This window comes from Ochlerotatus camptorhynchus, unplaced genomic scaffold, assembly GCF_037179485.1.
Source record: "Ochlerotatus camptorhynchus isolate MF236.1 unplaced genomic scaffold, CSIRO-AGI_Acam_v1.1 ptg000023l, whole genome shotgun sequence".
In the NCBI taxonomy this organism is placed as follows: domain Eukaryota; kingdom Metazoa; phylum Arthropoda; class Insecta; order Diptera; family Culicidae; genus Ochlerotatus; species Ochlerotatus camptorhynchus.
The window spans coordinates 2,053,259-2,070,208 of NW_027040515.1; the positions used below are offsets into that span (position 1 = coordinate 2,053,259).

Consider the following 16,950-nt stretch of genomic DNA (forward strand, 5'->3'; position numbering starts at 1 on the left):
CTTTGATTCTCTATTCTGTCTTGATGTTCTCGAATTTTCCCTAAAGCTCTCAATTCTATTGAAGATCTAGGATCTGCAGCTAGGAAATATATGGAATTCCCGTAAACACCTTAAAATTTCCCTGAAATTCTCTGGACGTCTGTAAAGTTTCTGAAATATTTCTGAAGTTTTCATAAATTTTCTGAAGAGCTCTGTACTTCCTTGAAATTATCGGATCATCTTAGGGGTTCTCGATTTTTTTTCAGCACATCATAGAACTATCTCGAGTTTTTTTTTTCAAATTTAACGATTATAGATCTTTAAACTGCTCCAAAAGTCTGGACTAAAGCTACGGAAACTGCTCTTAAGATCTGAAATTGCCCAAAAATCTCTAGATCTAGCTTTTCTGAGGAAATTAGAACTTCTTAAAAATTTGCACAATACCCCTCATGTTTTCTATATTTCTCAAGTTCGGGAACTTTTATGAAGTTCCTAGAACTTCACAGTTGTCAAGTTCTCTGAAATTCTAGGAACTTCATAAAAGTTCCCGAAAATTTTCAGATGCTAAAAGAACCGATTTGAGGTTATTAAAGCGTCCAATAAGTTCCCCGTATTTTCAGCTTGGCCTTATTCTAACTCAGTATTTTTTTTTTCAACTTTATGAAGTGAGAAATTAAGTAAGTGTTAAACTGCAACATTCAATGGATTTGATTGTAAAGCTGTTTCTTTAAAACTGATTCCTATGTCTTAAAAACGTTTGGGTAAATTGCTGTTGTTTTTGATCTGAAAAAAGCATATTATTAACGCATTTTAAAAATAGCTTTTTTTATAATAAACCTGGAAGTTATCCGTTGAAGAACTTTAAAAACCTGGAAAACTCAGGTAATTTTATTTAGAACAATGAGTAGACACCCTGTAGATAGAGAAATATGATTAAACGCCACAAAGCAAATAATGATCAATCTTGAAATAAATTCACGCTAAAAAAGTTGAAAATAGTGACTATTTGCAAGAAAAAGTAACTTTGGTGACTTGGCCTTAAAAAAAGAGACTTTTTTGTGACTGGCTTGAAAAAAGTGACCAAGTCACTAAAAAGTGACTCGCTACCTGAGTGCTGCGGACTCACTCAAGGTGCTTGTCACTTGGGAGCCAGTGTGAACTGTCAAGCGGGAGCCAAACATTCAGAAGCAGCAAATGCAGTTACTGTTCTTATCTACTGTCAAGCATTGTTATATCATAAAAATGATCTATACTTTTTCATAAAATATTCTTAATTTTAAGCTGAAAGATAAAAACCAACAGGCTTAGTGATGAAAGTATAAAAACCAGCATAGTTTCTATGAGGCAGCTAAGTTTTCAATTACAGTCCCCCTTATTCTGCGAGTCACGTGACTCTCTCTTACCGGTGAGGTGACAATTGTCACCTCACCGGTGAGAGAGAGTCACGTGACTCGCAGAATAGGGGGGAGTAAAACATACCTTGGCGAAACATGTATGTAAACAAACTTTGATAGAATCATGGGGGCTCGAGCACTCCTGGCTCGTCAGAGCTTTTGGCGAGAATCAACTGAAAAAGAGCAAACCAGTTTCAAACTTGAGAAAATTTTCAAGCAGTTTTTCATTGGTTTGCAAAATAAAATTGATCGACTCCACAGTACCCAGCTCGCTACCAGCCCTGTATACTGCAGGATTTAGCACCATCGATTCTTTCGGCCGTCCGGACATCCCTCCACTGGATGGGGCCCCCAAGGACCTCCTACAGTGGACCTCCCCCTTATTCTGCGAGTCACGTGACTCTCTGTCACCGGTGAGGTGACAATTGTCACCTCACCGGTGAGAGAGAGTCACGTGACTCGCAGAATAGGGGGGACTGACTTCATTTGTGACGTCACGCTGCAGAACCTCCCCCTTATTCTGCGAGTCACGTGACTCTCTCTCACCGGTGAGGTGACTCTCCATTTGATTTGCATGGAGAGTCACCTCACACGAGGTGACAATTGTCACCTCACCGGTGAGAGAGAGTCACGTGACTCGCAGAATAAGGGGGCCTATGTTTTGTTATTGGTTTCGTTTTGTTCATTTTATATTTTGTTCTTCTTTTTTTTTGTATCCTTTTAGTCTGTCTTTTTCGTATGCTGTTTACTGTGTTATTGTACTAGCTGTTTAAATGTTTTAGCTAAGTAGATTATCAAAGGTTAAAGTAGCATGATACTCCCCCTTATTCTGCGAGTCACGGGACTCTCTCTCACCGGTGAGGTGACTCTCCATGCAAATCAAATGGAGAGTCACCTCACCGGTGAGAGAGAGTCACGTGACTCGCAGAATAGGGGGGACTCAAGCAATGTGGCTGGGGGACCTCTTTCTAACGCTTCCCAGCCTTTACGGAGATGGAACTAGCCTACGGCTAAAAATCTCCTAAATAAAGGAAGAAAAAAAAATGTAGGTAAATTTGGTTCATCATGTTGCAAATTTTAAGTTGTTTGAAAATTTTAGCTTGAACGTAAGTTAAAGTTTTAAAAACCAAGTCGACGATAAACGATAACATCCGTTTTGATAAAATTTAATGCTATTATTAGTTTCCTGGTAGATTCGAATATCAAATTCCCGGGGTTTTGACGAAATTCGGGGTGGGAGGCCACCCTGCAGTTATGTGAAATTATTGAAAGATAAAAGTCTGATGCGCGAGGGGTTGACAAAATCGGATCATTACTGTAATCTGTAATACCATTAATTCTAACCAAACCGACCAAACCGCACGGAGGAACAGCAGATCTGACGATGAGATTTTGCTAATACTTTACACTATTTCTTAACCCCTCTTCTCATTTTCCCTATGCTGCTGAACAACAATCGGTGGGTTGTATTCAGAAAATGCGAGAATCTCAACCTATTTCCCTTTCCCCATCTCCATCGTCGCCGATCCACATCCAGAAGTTCCGCAACAAATGATCGTATTTATTGAGAGGAGCACCGAAAAGCGGCAGAAAACTTAACTGCGAAAAGGGGAAATACTTGTAAACACACACTGGTGCTACTTACCTAGGGAAACTAACGGCTTCGATACTGCTTTACCTATCATCGTCAGGGGGTTCCAGAGCATCGTTTTGCAAAAAATATCAACACTTTGTAAGACTTCATTTACCCTTCTGACGATGATAGGTAAAGCAGAACCGAAGTTTTTTTAGTGCGGCCGACACCTGGGCCCGGTGACGAAGAAACGACCTTTTTGGGAAAGATCAAAAACGCACGAGAAAGTGAAAAAGGGGGCCGAAACCGGCGCTTGTAAGTACCGGTGTGTACGAGCGAGCGAGCGGACCAAGGCTGTCATCTTCTTGAGATTTTTTGAGATTCGCGTGAGAAATTTTTTCGCTACCATTTTCAAGGGTTGTTTTGTTGTTTATTGACTTTTTGTTTTCCTTTTAGGTACGGATGTTGCGTGTGTCCGTTTCACTGTTATTATTGAAGACAGTCACTGCCGTGCAAGTTAAACTGGGAATATGATTATAATCCAGTGTTGATGATTACATGGGTTTAAAATGTAAGCTTCACTACAACGTGAAAGAAAGTATGTACTTAACTAGTAACACTACCGGGAAAGAAATAAATAAGTATTAATACCACTCCGCTGTTGCGGCAAGTGTCCTGCTGTTTGTGTGTTGACGATGATTTATGGGTTCTGGAAGAGGAAAGGGAGAAATATTGCCATTAAAATAAATGCAATGCGACGCTAACGATGGAAACGATTGGATGGGAATTGCGCGATTGTCAGTGAAACAAAACGAATCATTATGAAAATTCATAAGTCCGAACTTATATATTTTTTTGTTCATCATTAAGAAGATGCTTTTGGTCATGCTTTATGATTTAACTCATATTTTGAAATTTGTACAGGTAACTTACCATGGGATTTGGATGGTTGCAAGATTCATCAAACGAGTTTCAATCTAAAAAAATGGGAATAAACAAAAAGTTAAGATGAGTCCATGAAATCACACTGTCTGAAGTACATTAGTTGAAGAGGTGAAGAAGTCAGAAATAATAGATAATCATTCTTCTGCCCAGAGCATTAGGGCCGTAATAGCGTATATTAAGAGTAACATCATTTTAGGAATGGATTAGGACGAACTGGAGAATTGAAATAGACAAACTTACCTATTGATAACTGCTAAACTAGGAATCTCGTAAGAACTTCTGAAAAGGAAAAGAGAAACATTTTTTCGTTAAAACCTGCCTCGTTTAGGTTTAAAAGCACTTACAAGACGAACATAATCAGTTATTGAAGTTTTAATCAATGAAGTTCTTTAGTCTATCTTGCGTGATGAGTATTTCATCATTGTAGTTGTTAAAGTAGGAAGGAAAATAACGTCAACTAAAAGATACATTCTTACCTGCAAATGAGGGCAGCATGTTTCCACACAGATTCAACACCGATTTTGATAGAATTCTGAAAGTAAAGAAGAAATACGTTTCGATTAGATGACAGATGGTAAAATGATTTTACTATTCTGGAACAGCTCATGGATCAGGTAACAGTGTTTTAATCAATGTTGTTCTTTAGTCTATCTTGCGTTAAATGGTATTTCATCATGTTGTATGAGGATGGGTTGAATTGGGGACTTAGCATATCTCAAATAATTAAAGATAATTCAGAGCCAACATTTCAAAGGGGCGTAATTGCTTTTGTAAACAATGGTTTTAGACGTAGATTTCTCACAAATGAAAACACACCCCTTCAAATTACAAATGCTAGCTAATACAGGAAACATTCCTCTGTGTGCTGGTGTCATTCATTTTCATGAGTGTGCTTTCATTCGCGAGAAATCGACGACTAAAGCCATTGTTTACAAAAGCAATTACGCACTGAATTGACTTTCCCTCGTGATCCACTACGCACAGAAAGCCCGCAGTATTGCCGTTGAGTTGGACAAACTTTTGAGGTTTGATGTTTTAGATTCCAGTGAATGCAATTGAAGAAGCAAGATCCGAAAACGGAAAACTTCTTTACGACCGTACTATAAGAACTCGGTAACTAGAAAACTTTGAGATATGCAACCACCCACTCACTTTCGTCTTACCCAAACTGTCGAACTTACCTTATAGATTAATGATGGATTACCGCGTCCACTGTTGAGATGGGTTGTTGTTGATCACAAAATCAACTTGGACTAATCCAAATTACGTAATTTTTCTCGAAGATATGCGGGTGACAAATTCTGCGGTCTGCAACAAAAAGAGAGAAACCGTTAAATTATCTATGCTCAATCGTTAGGAAGCACTTTGGCCAAGTTGCATATGATCAGAAGGGTTAAGTTATAATCAACAAAATTCAGTTGAAACACGGTAAACCGACAAGCGGTTACACATCATGGAAAAACGATCGGAAATGCGTTAACCGAATTAAACAGAAAATTGAACTCACCTTAAACAGCTAATAGGTTGGTTGATTCCTCAACATCGTTTTGACAGATATTCTGTAAAAGAAAGAACTTATTATTAACTTGGAAGTTTCCACAACCGGCTTCAACGATTCAATGATGAATAGACTTGCATCAGTGCTTTCTAACGTAGTTCTAATCAATGCTGTTCGTTAGGTGTCCAAAGGTCTTGTTTAAGCAATTCATCATGAATAAATTGAGTTACTCTAACATTCGACTGACTGCATTTGCAATCTGAAACTTACCTAGCATTTATCAGTGTTGTTCTTGTTGCATTAGCAGTCAGTATTCTGAAATAGGAAAAGAGATCATAAACATCATTAGCAAACAGGTTATGAAGCTTCGAGGTGCGAGATTTTCCTTTTCCAACAGGCATCAGTGCTATTTAACGTAGTTTTAATCAATGCATTTTCTTTAGGTGTCCAAAGGTCTTTTTTAGCAATTCATCATAAGGAATCACGTTAACGGAATTCAAGTACGAATGTTGAAATTATTCACCTTTCCAAAAGTCCTCGACACACGCCAGCGGACACTTATCCCACGCAAATCTGCAAACAGAACAAAAATCCAGGTTTCATTCGGTCCGATAGTTAAGCATTCTTAATTCGATGAAAAAATAAATCAGTCAACTACTTAACGTAGGGTCGTAAACATTGGAAATTCTTAAGTGTCCAAAGGTCATAAATTTAAGTCATCACGAAAAACGACTCTTGTCAAACAAACTGAAAGATCACCTTCGACTCACCTTTCACTCGCTTAGAACGCATATCGCGTTCGGATGTCTTCCAGCTTCTTCGCGACCTCATTTGGCGTACGACCCAAATCCGATGCGATGCTCTTCTGCTTGGCCGGATCCATCGAAGTGAACTGCTCGCACAGATCGCCATCCATCACGTGCTTCACCGGGTAGTAGTAACTCCGGTAGCTCAGATGGTCCCTTCCGCAGAGCGGTGTATTCTCGTTGCGCATGTGCATCTCCAGATGTTGGAAGAAGTCGTAATCTTCCCGACTGGTGAACGGTACCAGTGCCCCTACCGTTCCGCTCATCGTTGCATAGATCAGTGACTCGGAACCACCCGGAATAAGGGTAGCCTTCTGCAGGGACATGATCGTTTCGCCCAGATGGAATGTACAGATATTCTCCGCCTTTTGTGAAGCACCATTCAGCAGACCTCGATCCCACAGGGCTTTGTTTCCGGTTGGATCTTCGTCGACGTCATCCGAAACGGAGTGCGGCAAGCGAAGGACGGCTATGTTCCCGAATTTGTCAGCCGTTGCAACCGTGTCATAGTCCAACAACGTGGACGTCGTAATCCACCGAGGATGGGTATCGTCGGCAAATATAATCAACTGATTCTCGGCTCGCTTGTACTTGATGCAGTAGATCGACTCCTGAACATCGGAAACGAATACCCTCGATCCCATGGCTTGGATGTTGACAATCTGGTTGGGAATGTGTTTGTTCTCGCACTTCCTCAGAAGTTTCTTCTTGCCAAGATCGTAGATCCTCAGCACACGACCAACGCCGACCAGTACTCGACCTTGGAAACCGCAAAGCGCTCCAGGAGCCTCGTCGATCTCTGTCCTGTGATAATGTTCCAGCTGGTGCGTATGCACGTCATATTTGTACACATCGATGAACCCACCATTCGCTACCTTCGGGTTCATCTGCAGATCTTTCGCAAGTCCAGCCACAACGTACCACTTCTGATCAACAATGAATCTCACCAAGGCCATCGACATGACCGATTCGTTCTGGGCCAACTGTACCTTCGAGTAGGTATGACCGTTGACAGGATCCATCACCCTTATCTGGGACGCCCACATTCCCGTGCCGGCCTTCGGAGCCGAGAAGATGTCCTCCGGAAGCACCTCATTGATGAAGGCATCCGCCATCTCATTGGCCAATTCCTGTTCGTCTTCCCCAGCTGCCTCCCTCATCTCGTCCGCCATCTGCTTCTTCCGGATGGTTTTCGTCTCCTCCGTGTAAGCATTGTGATCCGTCTCACTGATGATCAACTTTCCCGTTTCATTGTGAATCAGGAATCGCTTCGGAGTGTATTCCAAGGGGAAGGTAATCTGATTGAACACCGCTCCCAGTTTCTCCAGAGCCAAAATCCTCAAGGTGTTCGTTGAAATGGCTACGATACCTTCGGAACATTGCTCGCTCGAAAAACCGGACGCATATTCCAACGTTTCATACGACAGCGGGGTCAGGTGGAACCGGTTCTGGAAGTAATAGCTGAGCCACGTTCGACTGGACATGGCTAGGACTGCTTCCGCTCCCTGCATCTTGATGCGGAACAGTTTGACCGGCCGCGATCCAAGATATCTGGTTCGTGTGTCGGCCAAATCTCCCGACACCGGATCCAGCACAGTGCGCAACAGTACACCGTTGGTCAGACCGATGTTCAGGTAGATACATCCGGCGGACGAGGCAACACCTTCCTCATTCGTGTCGCCGGTTCCCATCTCGACGATGCAGAGCGATTCGGCCGCCGATGGCAGGGCCTGCATAGATCGAGGCGACAGACAATCGCTGGGATCGAGCGAAATCACTCGGACCGTATTGTCGGCCAAACCGACGGCCAAGAACCAGGACCGTTGCTCTCCAGCCGGGACCGATCCCAGGGCCATGCACATAACGTCGCTGGGCATTTTCTTACGCTCGGTGTATTCGTTCAGTTGACCGGTCTGGAAAGAGAGGGGGGTAAAGCGAGAGAAAATAATCGTTACTATCGGGGGATGATTTGGGGGTGAATGTTTTGAATAGTGATACTCGGTCAGCACTGCAGGACACCGTTGTACTCTTCAAAACAATTCTGATTCAGGTGTTCATCATGGAAATGTTTCTAATGTGAGAGGAGTTTGTAGCATTGGCGGACTTCTGCGGTAATTTGACTAGAATCTGTAATTTTTTAAATAGGGTTAACTACCCTATTTCCGGTCTATTAAGCATAACCCGCACTTAGTCTTTCTTAATCTAGTTCAGTTTAGTACCAAACGGAGTGTTATTATTACTGATGGCTTCCACATTTATTTACCTTTCCGTACGTACTGTAAGATTTGAAAACGAGAAACCAATCGTTGAGATATTTTCAAAAGTCCAACACTGCTTCTTGACGCCAAACTCGGCCTACGGATTTTGAACTTGGCCTAACGCATTGAAACGCAATTGAAACGCCATAGAATTTACTTCGGCCTATCAGATGAAGATAAAAATTGATTCGGTCGGAACGCTTCTTTTGTTTTTGGGAATAATGGGTGCAAACCTTCATACCACGCGTTCTCATTGACTTCGTTCGGTAGCTTATTAACTAAAGTATCGTACCAAACGCATAATTGACTTGTTTACTCTGAAATCATGGACTTATTTGAAGTTTGCTGCTCGATAGGCCCAAAATGGCCGATTAGGCCGAAGTAGTTCTCTACCCTATGCTGTTTTCAAATCCTGCATAAAAGGAATTGAATAGGACCGGTTGAACATCCATTTTGTTCTGCATATTTTCAACGTCTTCGTCAATTTTTTTTATTTTTTTTTAAGGGTTACATGAGAACATTTTATTATATGTTGAGGCTAAGCTAGTTTTTCACATTATTCATACTAGCTCCAACGAAATATAATTCTTAAAAGCTCCAAAATTCTTTGCAGAATTTCAAGCTAGTTTGAAGATAGCTTCAAGAATTCCTTAGAGAATGCAGAAGAATTTTGAGGGATTTCCAAAGTGTTCCCGGCAGAACATTTTGAACACACTTCCAACGAAACTCTGAGTAGTATTCCAGGAGATCCTAAAGAATAATTCCCACGGAGTTCAAAGGATAATTTCAAGAAAATTCCTATCAAGGGCATTTTGGAAAATTCCCATGCAATTCTGAGGTGAAATCCATCAGGTGTGAGTGCAATAATGGGGCGAGCTCCTTGAACACCATGACGTATTTCGGCGTAAGGACTGTCTATGGACGTGCATTAGGGTGCCAATGAAATGTATGGGAATTCCGAAAAGAATTGTAAAGGAAAATACAGAAATTCTAAGAAAAGTGTTCGACAATTCCAAGGGTATTCGAGAAAATTTTCTAGAGGGTAAGTAAAGTTAATTTTCAGAAGCGAACTCCGAGATAATTCGGAACAAAGTTGCAAGACATTCTTGAGCTAAATTACCTACTAAAGAAAATTGAAACGAATAGAATCTTGGGGTGAGTTCTAATAATTTTGAGAAGTGTTCTGCAAAGAATCTTAGGACTGATGTAACGAAAATTTCATGGGAATGCTAAATAAAGAATTACTGCATTATATTCGACATGGTGCGACATGCGGCGTTTTCGATACCAATTAAAAATATTGTTCACTATAAAAGAGGAACATGCCAGTAGCCGGCTCACCCACTAATCTACTTACCTTCGCCGGGTCGACTATTTTTGAATGAGCGAAATGGAATCCGTAATCAGTTTTTACTGGTGGCGATTTTAGAATGAGCTTAAAGAGAATTCCAATTTCACCCAATGCTACAAACCCCCCTGCACACAACCCCGTTTCCTACCCCGCCAACGAAACCTACCGGATCCATCTCGAAGTACACCAGCTCCCCACCGGACAGGGCAATCACCACCTGCCGCTGGTTGACGGCACACTTGGTGATAGTCTTCTTGCCTGGTGCCTTCCACTCATTGACACGTTTGTCCGCGCGGATGTGCCGAATGCCGTCCGGATAGACCTGCACCAGCGCGTCGTCCCCCAGCGCCGAACAGCTCAGGGTCGGTGTCGTTCCCAGGAAGCCGCTGTCGGTGACTTCCTCGACTGTGTCGCCAATGCTCAGCACCAGGGTGGCATTCACGAACGACACTATGATGTACGCATCGAACTCCTCTGGAAGAATGAAACAGAGAGAGAAAGGGGAAACGTGATGGTTTCAAATGGTTCACGGAATTCACGTTGATCAGTGGAAAAGTTGCCTAACCAAAAAATATTGACTGTTCTTAATGTGTGTAGTATCGATTTTCTGTTCTAGTTTTCTTGGGCATCGCTTATCTTACCTATTGGCGAAGAACTTTTTAGTGACGGTTCGTAGATCGCCTCCAAAACTCAACTCAACCACGACGGTCTGAAAATGAGAGGAAAAACTGGTGTTTGTGACAATGGTTTCGTGCTTTGGCTTTTTGTCTTTCGTTTTGGGATTCGCAAGGAAGTGTGAATCCAAACACCAGCTTTTGTGATTAATAATTCTGATCTTGATAGTTCCTTAGTTTCGGATCTTGCAGAAGCTGACTGACAATGGTATTTCAAAAAATGTAGCTGATATGGTTTATCTACAGCGATCAGAGCCCAACGGGCAATACGCCAAGGATCAGGAATATATCTACTTTAGTCGACAGCCGATCCCCGAACAGGAATCGGCGGACAATTTGTTCTACGACATTGAGGTACGATGACGCATGGAATGTGGCGTCAACAGCCCTCGGTTTCGGATGCGCGCCGGCCAGAACCCCGAAGGGAACCAGCCACGGATCCAGGTGATGTCGAATAATGGTGCTTCATTTGTCAGTCAGCTGTTGGACTTTACTTAAAACTAATGAAAATTCGAAATAGATTGAGACTCACCATCAATGCGCTTCTTGACGGTCCAGACGGCGTTCGGATTACCGGGCAGCTCCGAAACGGCCATCTCCGAGACTTCCAGTCCATGGCGGAGTACTCGGATCGAAGACCGTGGTCCTCGACCGCAGGCAAGATAGAGCTGTGGCGTATCCTCATTGGCCAAATCTGCCACTTGACAGCCCAGAATCGGAGCGTACGAATGGATTTCATCGACATTGACTAAATTCTTCAGCGGTCGAGGAGCGAAGAAGAAAGTGTCCCCTTCTTCCAACGGCATTGCCGAACTGAACTCCGGTTCATCGTCATCATCTCCGAGGTGAGCGATCTGATAGAGATAGTGATTGCCAAACTCACATGCCACGAAGAGGAAACCTGTTTTCAGCACGCACATGGCCGTAGCGGGGGGGACCGTGTCGAAGTATTTTAGTTTGATCTCCGATACGACATCGTCGTCGGTTTCCAATGTGACTTTGAATATGTCTCCCTGCTCTGTCTGGACCAGGAAAAAGTACATCGACTTGGTCCTATGCGTTGCCGAGCATATAAAGATCATTCCACGCTCCGGATCATCCAGATCGTTTCGCCGTCTAGGAATTGGACAACGAATATCGTGCTGATCTCCGAGATTCTTATACGTCAAGTAATTTTCCGAGCAAATCAATACACCCGAAGGTCCATCGTTGCCTCCGGGAACAGAGATCAAGAAGTTGGCATGCTCTTCCAACGGTTCCGAATACTTCCGGACCACATGATTCAATCCCAGATCCAACTCGTAAAAAGTCAAGGTCTGTTGCGTCTTGGCGGCGGCTTCTCCGGTGGGGTCCAGATCCGCCTCCTCGTAGTCGATTTCCAAACAGGCAAACATGGGATTTTCGAATCCGACGTCGACTCCAACCATGTGGTAAGTCAACGTACTCGATTTGTGGGCCTCCAGCGGGGATGAAATAGTCAAGCGAGCTTCCGAGTCACGGTTCAAGATGTAAACCAACTTTTGCTTTTCAATCGCTCCAATCATGACGGCACGACCCTTCGGATCGATGGCCAAAAATTGACCCGGCACAATTCGACGACATCCAGATTTACCGAACGTTTCCTGGTGAACCTTTTCCAACTGATTCTTGGTCGGGTTGTATTCCAGAATGACAATTCGTCCCGAATCCGAACCGACGACGGCATAATCTGCAAGGAAAAAAATCATCAAGGTTAAAACATTTCAAATTACAATCTCGTGTCAGGAACATCTTTCAAGAATATCTATCCCACCGAGTCGTGTGTTCAAGTCTACAACAGACAAAAACACGCCTATAAATCGATGGAATTGCTGTCCCTTGAATTATGACATCTAACCCCATGGCAAAGAAGCCGGGTGATAAACGTTAACCTATCCAAGGTTATCGGAAGATTTTCCCCAAAATGTTTCGTTATAGAAATGTCCTCTCAAGTTTCAATTCGCAGCGCGCTTGGGTCACGCTGCAAAAGCGACATGTGAGCTTTCTCTCTAGGCAACTATATGAGTTTTCACCCGTGATCCGGAATATGGTTTCGCTCACGGGTGAAGCAAGATTTGCCTGATTCGTCCTCTCAAAATTAAAATCTACTTCCACAAGCAACAACGCACCTTTTGTTCCACCGGTCAACCGGAAGGACATCAACGACCGGATCACCCCGAAGATCTCCGTCTGCAGCAACGTGTGCACCTTCCCCGTGTTGGGATCCGGTCGGACCAGCTCCAGGCTCTTGCCCTTGGACAGCAGGATCTCCTGCTGTTTGGTGCCGGCGAAGCAGCCATGTACCGCGTGGGTTATGCCGGTGGCGCGCTGTAGGATAAAGTTGTATAAATACATTGCGCTTTCTCTGCCGCTTGGCGATGATGTTTACACTTTACGAATTCAAACAAATGCAGCGAACGGTTTCCGTTCGCCTTTCCTTGCGTTCTTCTTCTTACTTATCAGTCATTTCCGTTGCAGTCATCTCTCATCTGGAAGCGGAGGAAACAAAATGTCGGATTTGAGGTTAAGTTACAGTGGCTTTTAAAATTCAACTTTTATACCCCCAATTTAGCCCCAACATGCGAAAAATGCAACGAAATTAGTCTCATTTAATCAAAATTATCGATTTACATAATAAATTTATCTAAAACTTAAGAACTAAGCACAAAAAAAGCAATTTATAATATCGTCATGTTGGCACTTCACGAGGCGTGGGTAAAACAAATTAGAGCAATTTTCAGCACATCTTAATAAAATGTTCAGGAAAATTTTAAAACAATTACCTGATTCCATCAGATTCGGTACCATTTAGCACATTTTCAATGGTAAAACCACTTAAATTCAACTATTTTCACTCAACAGAATATAATTCCAACCGCACTTGCCGATGACTGATGAGGAAATGAACGAGAACGAGCGAAATTGGGCCGGAATCGGAAAACATACCGAGGAAGAAAGGAAAGACGAAACCATGGGTTCGGCTTATTTGCGCTACCATGAATGTTGGGTCAACGTAAAGTTGTGCATAGAATTCAAGCTGAACATTGCAAAAGGTCCAATTTACAACTCAGCAATAGGATTGGCGTTGATGACGATGTGAAAGGCGAAGAGAAGTGAAAATCTCAGGTGGTAAGTCACTCTGCCACCTTGTGTTAACACCCACAAAAACACACTCCGACACACTCCAAACACCTTGCCACCCAGGCAGTCTCCCCATAACAGATAGTTTTTCATCAATCCTGGCACCACTTCTAAGAATGTTTACATCTCATGTTGTTTATAATAGACCAATCCATGATCTGATTTTATCATTCATTTTTGACAGTATGATCTGCTTTTTATTGATCTGAACCTCTCAAATGAGTAAACAAACCAAACTAACCTGCCAAATTATTTAGAACGCTTGGTTTATATATGTGACCCAGGATAACAGCGATTTTTTTGCTGTAGGTTTTTATCTCGGTTTTTATATAGCTTATTACCCTACTTACCGTATATTTTAATCGGTATTCTGCGGTAATTTCCTGGGTTGTTTTTAAAATTTGTAAATTTATTTTCGCGATATTATTACAGTTCATCATGGACGAAGTAAGTTTTTATTTAGCATTTTTACCTGCATTTTTAATTGTTTAGTTAACACCGAATTTTATTGCAGGATTACTTCTGGCAAAAACTGGAAGGAATGTATGGAAGCATTCATACTCATATAAAAACTATATTGAGCATGTCTAACCTATGCAATCAGTCGCTTGGCAGATTGACCAGGAAAGAGATAATGCTTGTTGAACAAGATTTGCCAGAGATGGCAGAGGATGTAATCGCAAAAGGGCATGCTGGTGGTCCCTCGCTTGAAAGCGTGTATGGGCGGTTTGCAGGCCGACCGCATGAATTTAAATTCCTCGAGGGGGAGATTTTATGTCTAATCCCTGATAAAAAAAATACCATAAACGAACGATAACTCAAATGATCGAATTATTCCACAAATGGTTTGGATAATACCCCGAACACGTCGTTAAGCAAAGTAACCATAACAAATTCATTAGGGATGGACTTAGCGAACATCATCCAAACTCATGGGGTCAAGACGTTTATCCGTCCAGTGATGAAAATCGGGAAAAGTTCACATGGACAGTTCAGACACGAGTCCGCTACTGATGAGCTTGACAGACTTCGGCTCAAGATTTCGGCTCATTTTTCTAATCCGTATGTCTTAATCTTAAGTAATCACATTCAATTATGTATTTAATACTATACTATATTGTATGACGTTTCTTGCATTTGTATGATTTTTTCAGAATATATTTATTCTTCATATTTCATTACTTAAAGCTTTTTTACATATTACAAGTTTGAATTTCGTTTTGTTTTTTTAAATACTAATTTATTCTTAGGAAATATCGCCTCAACCTCCAGGAGTTTATGTCCAACTTGGAAATTTCGATCGCCACGGTTTCAAGCTCAGGACAGAGCTGACATAACATGTCCATTGTGCACGTTGCTCGGGCAGACCACAATGCTAACAGCCATCGCCGATGCCTCTGAGAACTGGAACATCTTTAGTTTCACGCGGTATGTTGCTAACCTGCATGATTCACTGACATCAGAAGTCATCAAACGCCTTTCGTCAGATGTCGCTTGCCTAGAAGCTTCACCTCCTCCGAGGAAGCTTTCTCTAATTGAAATGGGCGATATAGAGAACACGATCGGGATCGAGAGCGACCATCAGCAAAATGGTGAAACGACTCATTTCACCGAGACTCAATGTTCATCAACAATACCGTCTCCGTTGGTTGCCAACCTCAAGCTTGAGTCGACAAATGCTACCGAACCTGACGAAGATGAAGATTTCATGATGATAAATTACAATCAAATTTGTCGATCACCCCTTTCTCTATTCCGTTGTATGGGAAATCCGTTTCGAGAGACTCGTGCCCGTAGAGAACTACCAGTCTTATACACTTAGTACGGGGCGAAGTTTACCAGCTGTGAGCTTTCATTCGCGAGTAATCGACGTCTAAAGCCATTGTTTACAAAAGCAATTCGGCCCTTTTGAAATGTTCACACCGCATTACTCAATCACGAATGTCCGTCATTGCTAAATTTAATGCGGCATGAAATCGCCAATTCAAACTCATCCATCTTCACAAAATAGTTGTTCTCAAGGGAAGCATTGAACCAACTTCCTCCAACCAGTAGGATCCACTTTTTATTCCACTCACGGATTTTCTTTCTCAACGAATCACGAAGAATGTTTACATGGTTTCTTACGGATCTTCATCATTTTTACTCCCTAAAAAAGAGTGGAATTAACAGTACATGAACGGCGGCTCCTGGTTTACTGATAGTAAGTATCCGGTCGGCGGAAAGATAACAGCTTCCTGTAGCGCTTGTGGTGGTTTCTTTGCACCAGCGGGAAGCGGATCTTCGAGTCGTGGAACAGCTTGATGTGAGCACGACGGGTCTTGGAGGCCTCAACTGATTCGACCTTGATGATCTGTTGGGAAAACATTCGCATCAGTGATTCTTTCCGGGTCAATACTACCAAAAAGCAACTCACCTGAATGGAGTGGGCACGGGCACGGTGGCACGAAGCCATATCGCTATAGCACCATAGAGGTAACTCTAAGACCACTGGGTCCCGAAGAAAATCATTATTATTTTTGGCTCACTCAGTACCAGAACAACGGTCCCAAGCAGTCCCAAGCTATTTCACTCACCCCTGCATGTTCTGCATGAATCCACACACCCCTGATGTTATCTGTCAAACTTTCATAGCGAATCAAAACAAACATAGTGTAGTAATAGAATTTCATCTATAATAGGGTACGTTAATCGTTTGCTTGGGACCAATAGACTACTAAAGTGGTGAGCCAATTTAAAATCGTTAGTTTCGTATTGATTGTTGGTAATAGTTTGAACTAGAGAGGGTTTCTAGTTTGCACCGTTTAACTCGATTTGATTACATTTGTTACTTAGGACTTTTTTTAAAAATACTCGAGATTTCTTGCACGCTAAGATCAGTTTACCTAGACGGTACAAAGAGATTACCGAGATTGGCCGTAAATTGCACAAACTCACAAATGGGTAATTTTTTTTAACCCAAATATGGGTTCTTATGAACCATAAATGATTTATTTTTATGCAAATTTGACTTAAATTTACCCATATTTGGGTTAAAAAATTTACCTATATCTGAGTTTGTGCAGCTTACGCCTAATTTGGGTAAAGTAAACCTACATTTGGGTTATCTGATCTTAGCGTGTGGTTCAGTGTAGCGCAAAACGCATTAGGTCAACTCTCCATCATTTTGGCTCATTTGGGCGACGATTGCGCTTTCCTCTTTGCATGTCTTTCATGCATTATTTCTGTTGGCCTGATGATGGCTTCTGTTGTTGCTATTGTTGTTGTTTCTGCAGTTGCTGTAACGAACTTTTATTTCACACAACGGTTTTTT

At 42.2% G+C, this 16,950-nt stretch overlaps 1 protein-coding gene and 1 long non-coding RNA gene across 4 annotated transcripts; both read right to left on the bottom strand.

Moving 5' to 3' along the window:
* Positions 1-3,379: 3,379 nt before the first annotated feature.
* Positions 3,380-13,391, bottom strand: Sf3b3 (splicing factor 3b subunit 3). 3 transcript variants are annotated; one of them, XM_065228412.1, is made up of 14 exons: positions 13,280-13,390; positions 12,886-12,985; positions 12,626-12,824; positions 11,011-12,186; positions 9,971-10,278; positions 6,160-8,108; positions 5,913-5,962; positions 5,660-5,704; positions 5,399-5,450; positions 5,073-5,199; positions 4,368-4,423; positions 4,132-4,170; positions 3,880-3,923; positions 3,380-3,655 (listed from the first exon to the last, which is right to left on the bottom strand). In XM_065228412.1, exons 3-6 carry the CDS (start codon positions 12,654-12,656, stop codon positions 6,171-6,173), a joined length of 3,453 nt encoding a protein of 1,150 aa, XP_065084484.1. In that variant the 5' UTR covers positions 12,657-12,824; positions 12,886-12,985; positions 13,280-13,390; the 3' UTR covers positions 3,380-3,655; positions 3,880-3,923; positions 4,132-4,170; positions 4,368-4,423; positions 5,073-5,199; positions 5,399-5,450; positions 5,660-5,704; positions 5,913-5,962; positions 6,160-6,170. The 3 variants fall into 3 exon arrangements, with proteins under 3 accessions (XP_065084484.1, XP_065084480.1, XP_065084490.1); XM_065228408.1 differs by having other exon boundaries at positions 12,626-12,985; positions 13,280-13,391; XM_065228418.1 differs by lacking the exons at positions 3,380-3,655; positions 3,880-3,923; positions 4,132-4,170; ... (4 more) ...; positions 5,913-5,962; positions 6,160-8,108 and adding an exon at positions 10,446-10,513 and having other exon boundaries at positions 10,168-10,278; positions 12,626-12,985; positions 13,280-13,391.
* Positions 13,392-15,747: 2,356 nt separating this feature from the next.
* Positions 15,748-16,105, bottom strand: LOC135706408 (uncharacterized). The gene is made up of 2 exons (XR_010518166.1): positions 16,054-16,105; positions 15,748-15,990 (listed from the first exon to the last, which is right to left on the bottom strand). It is a non-coding gene; the product is annotated as an uncharacterized LOC135706408 (long non-coding RNA).
* Positions 16,106-16,950: the final 845 nt, after the last annotated feature.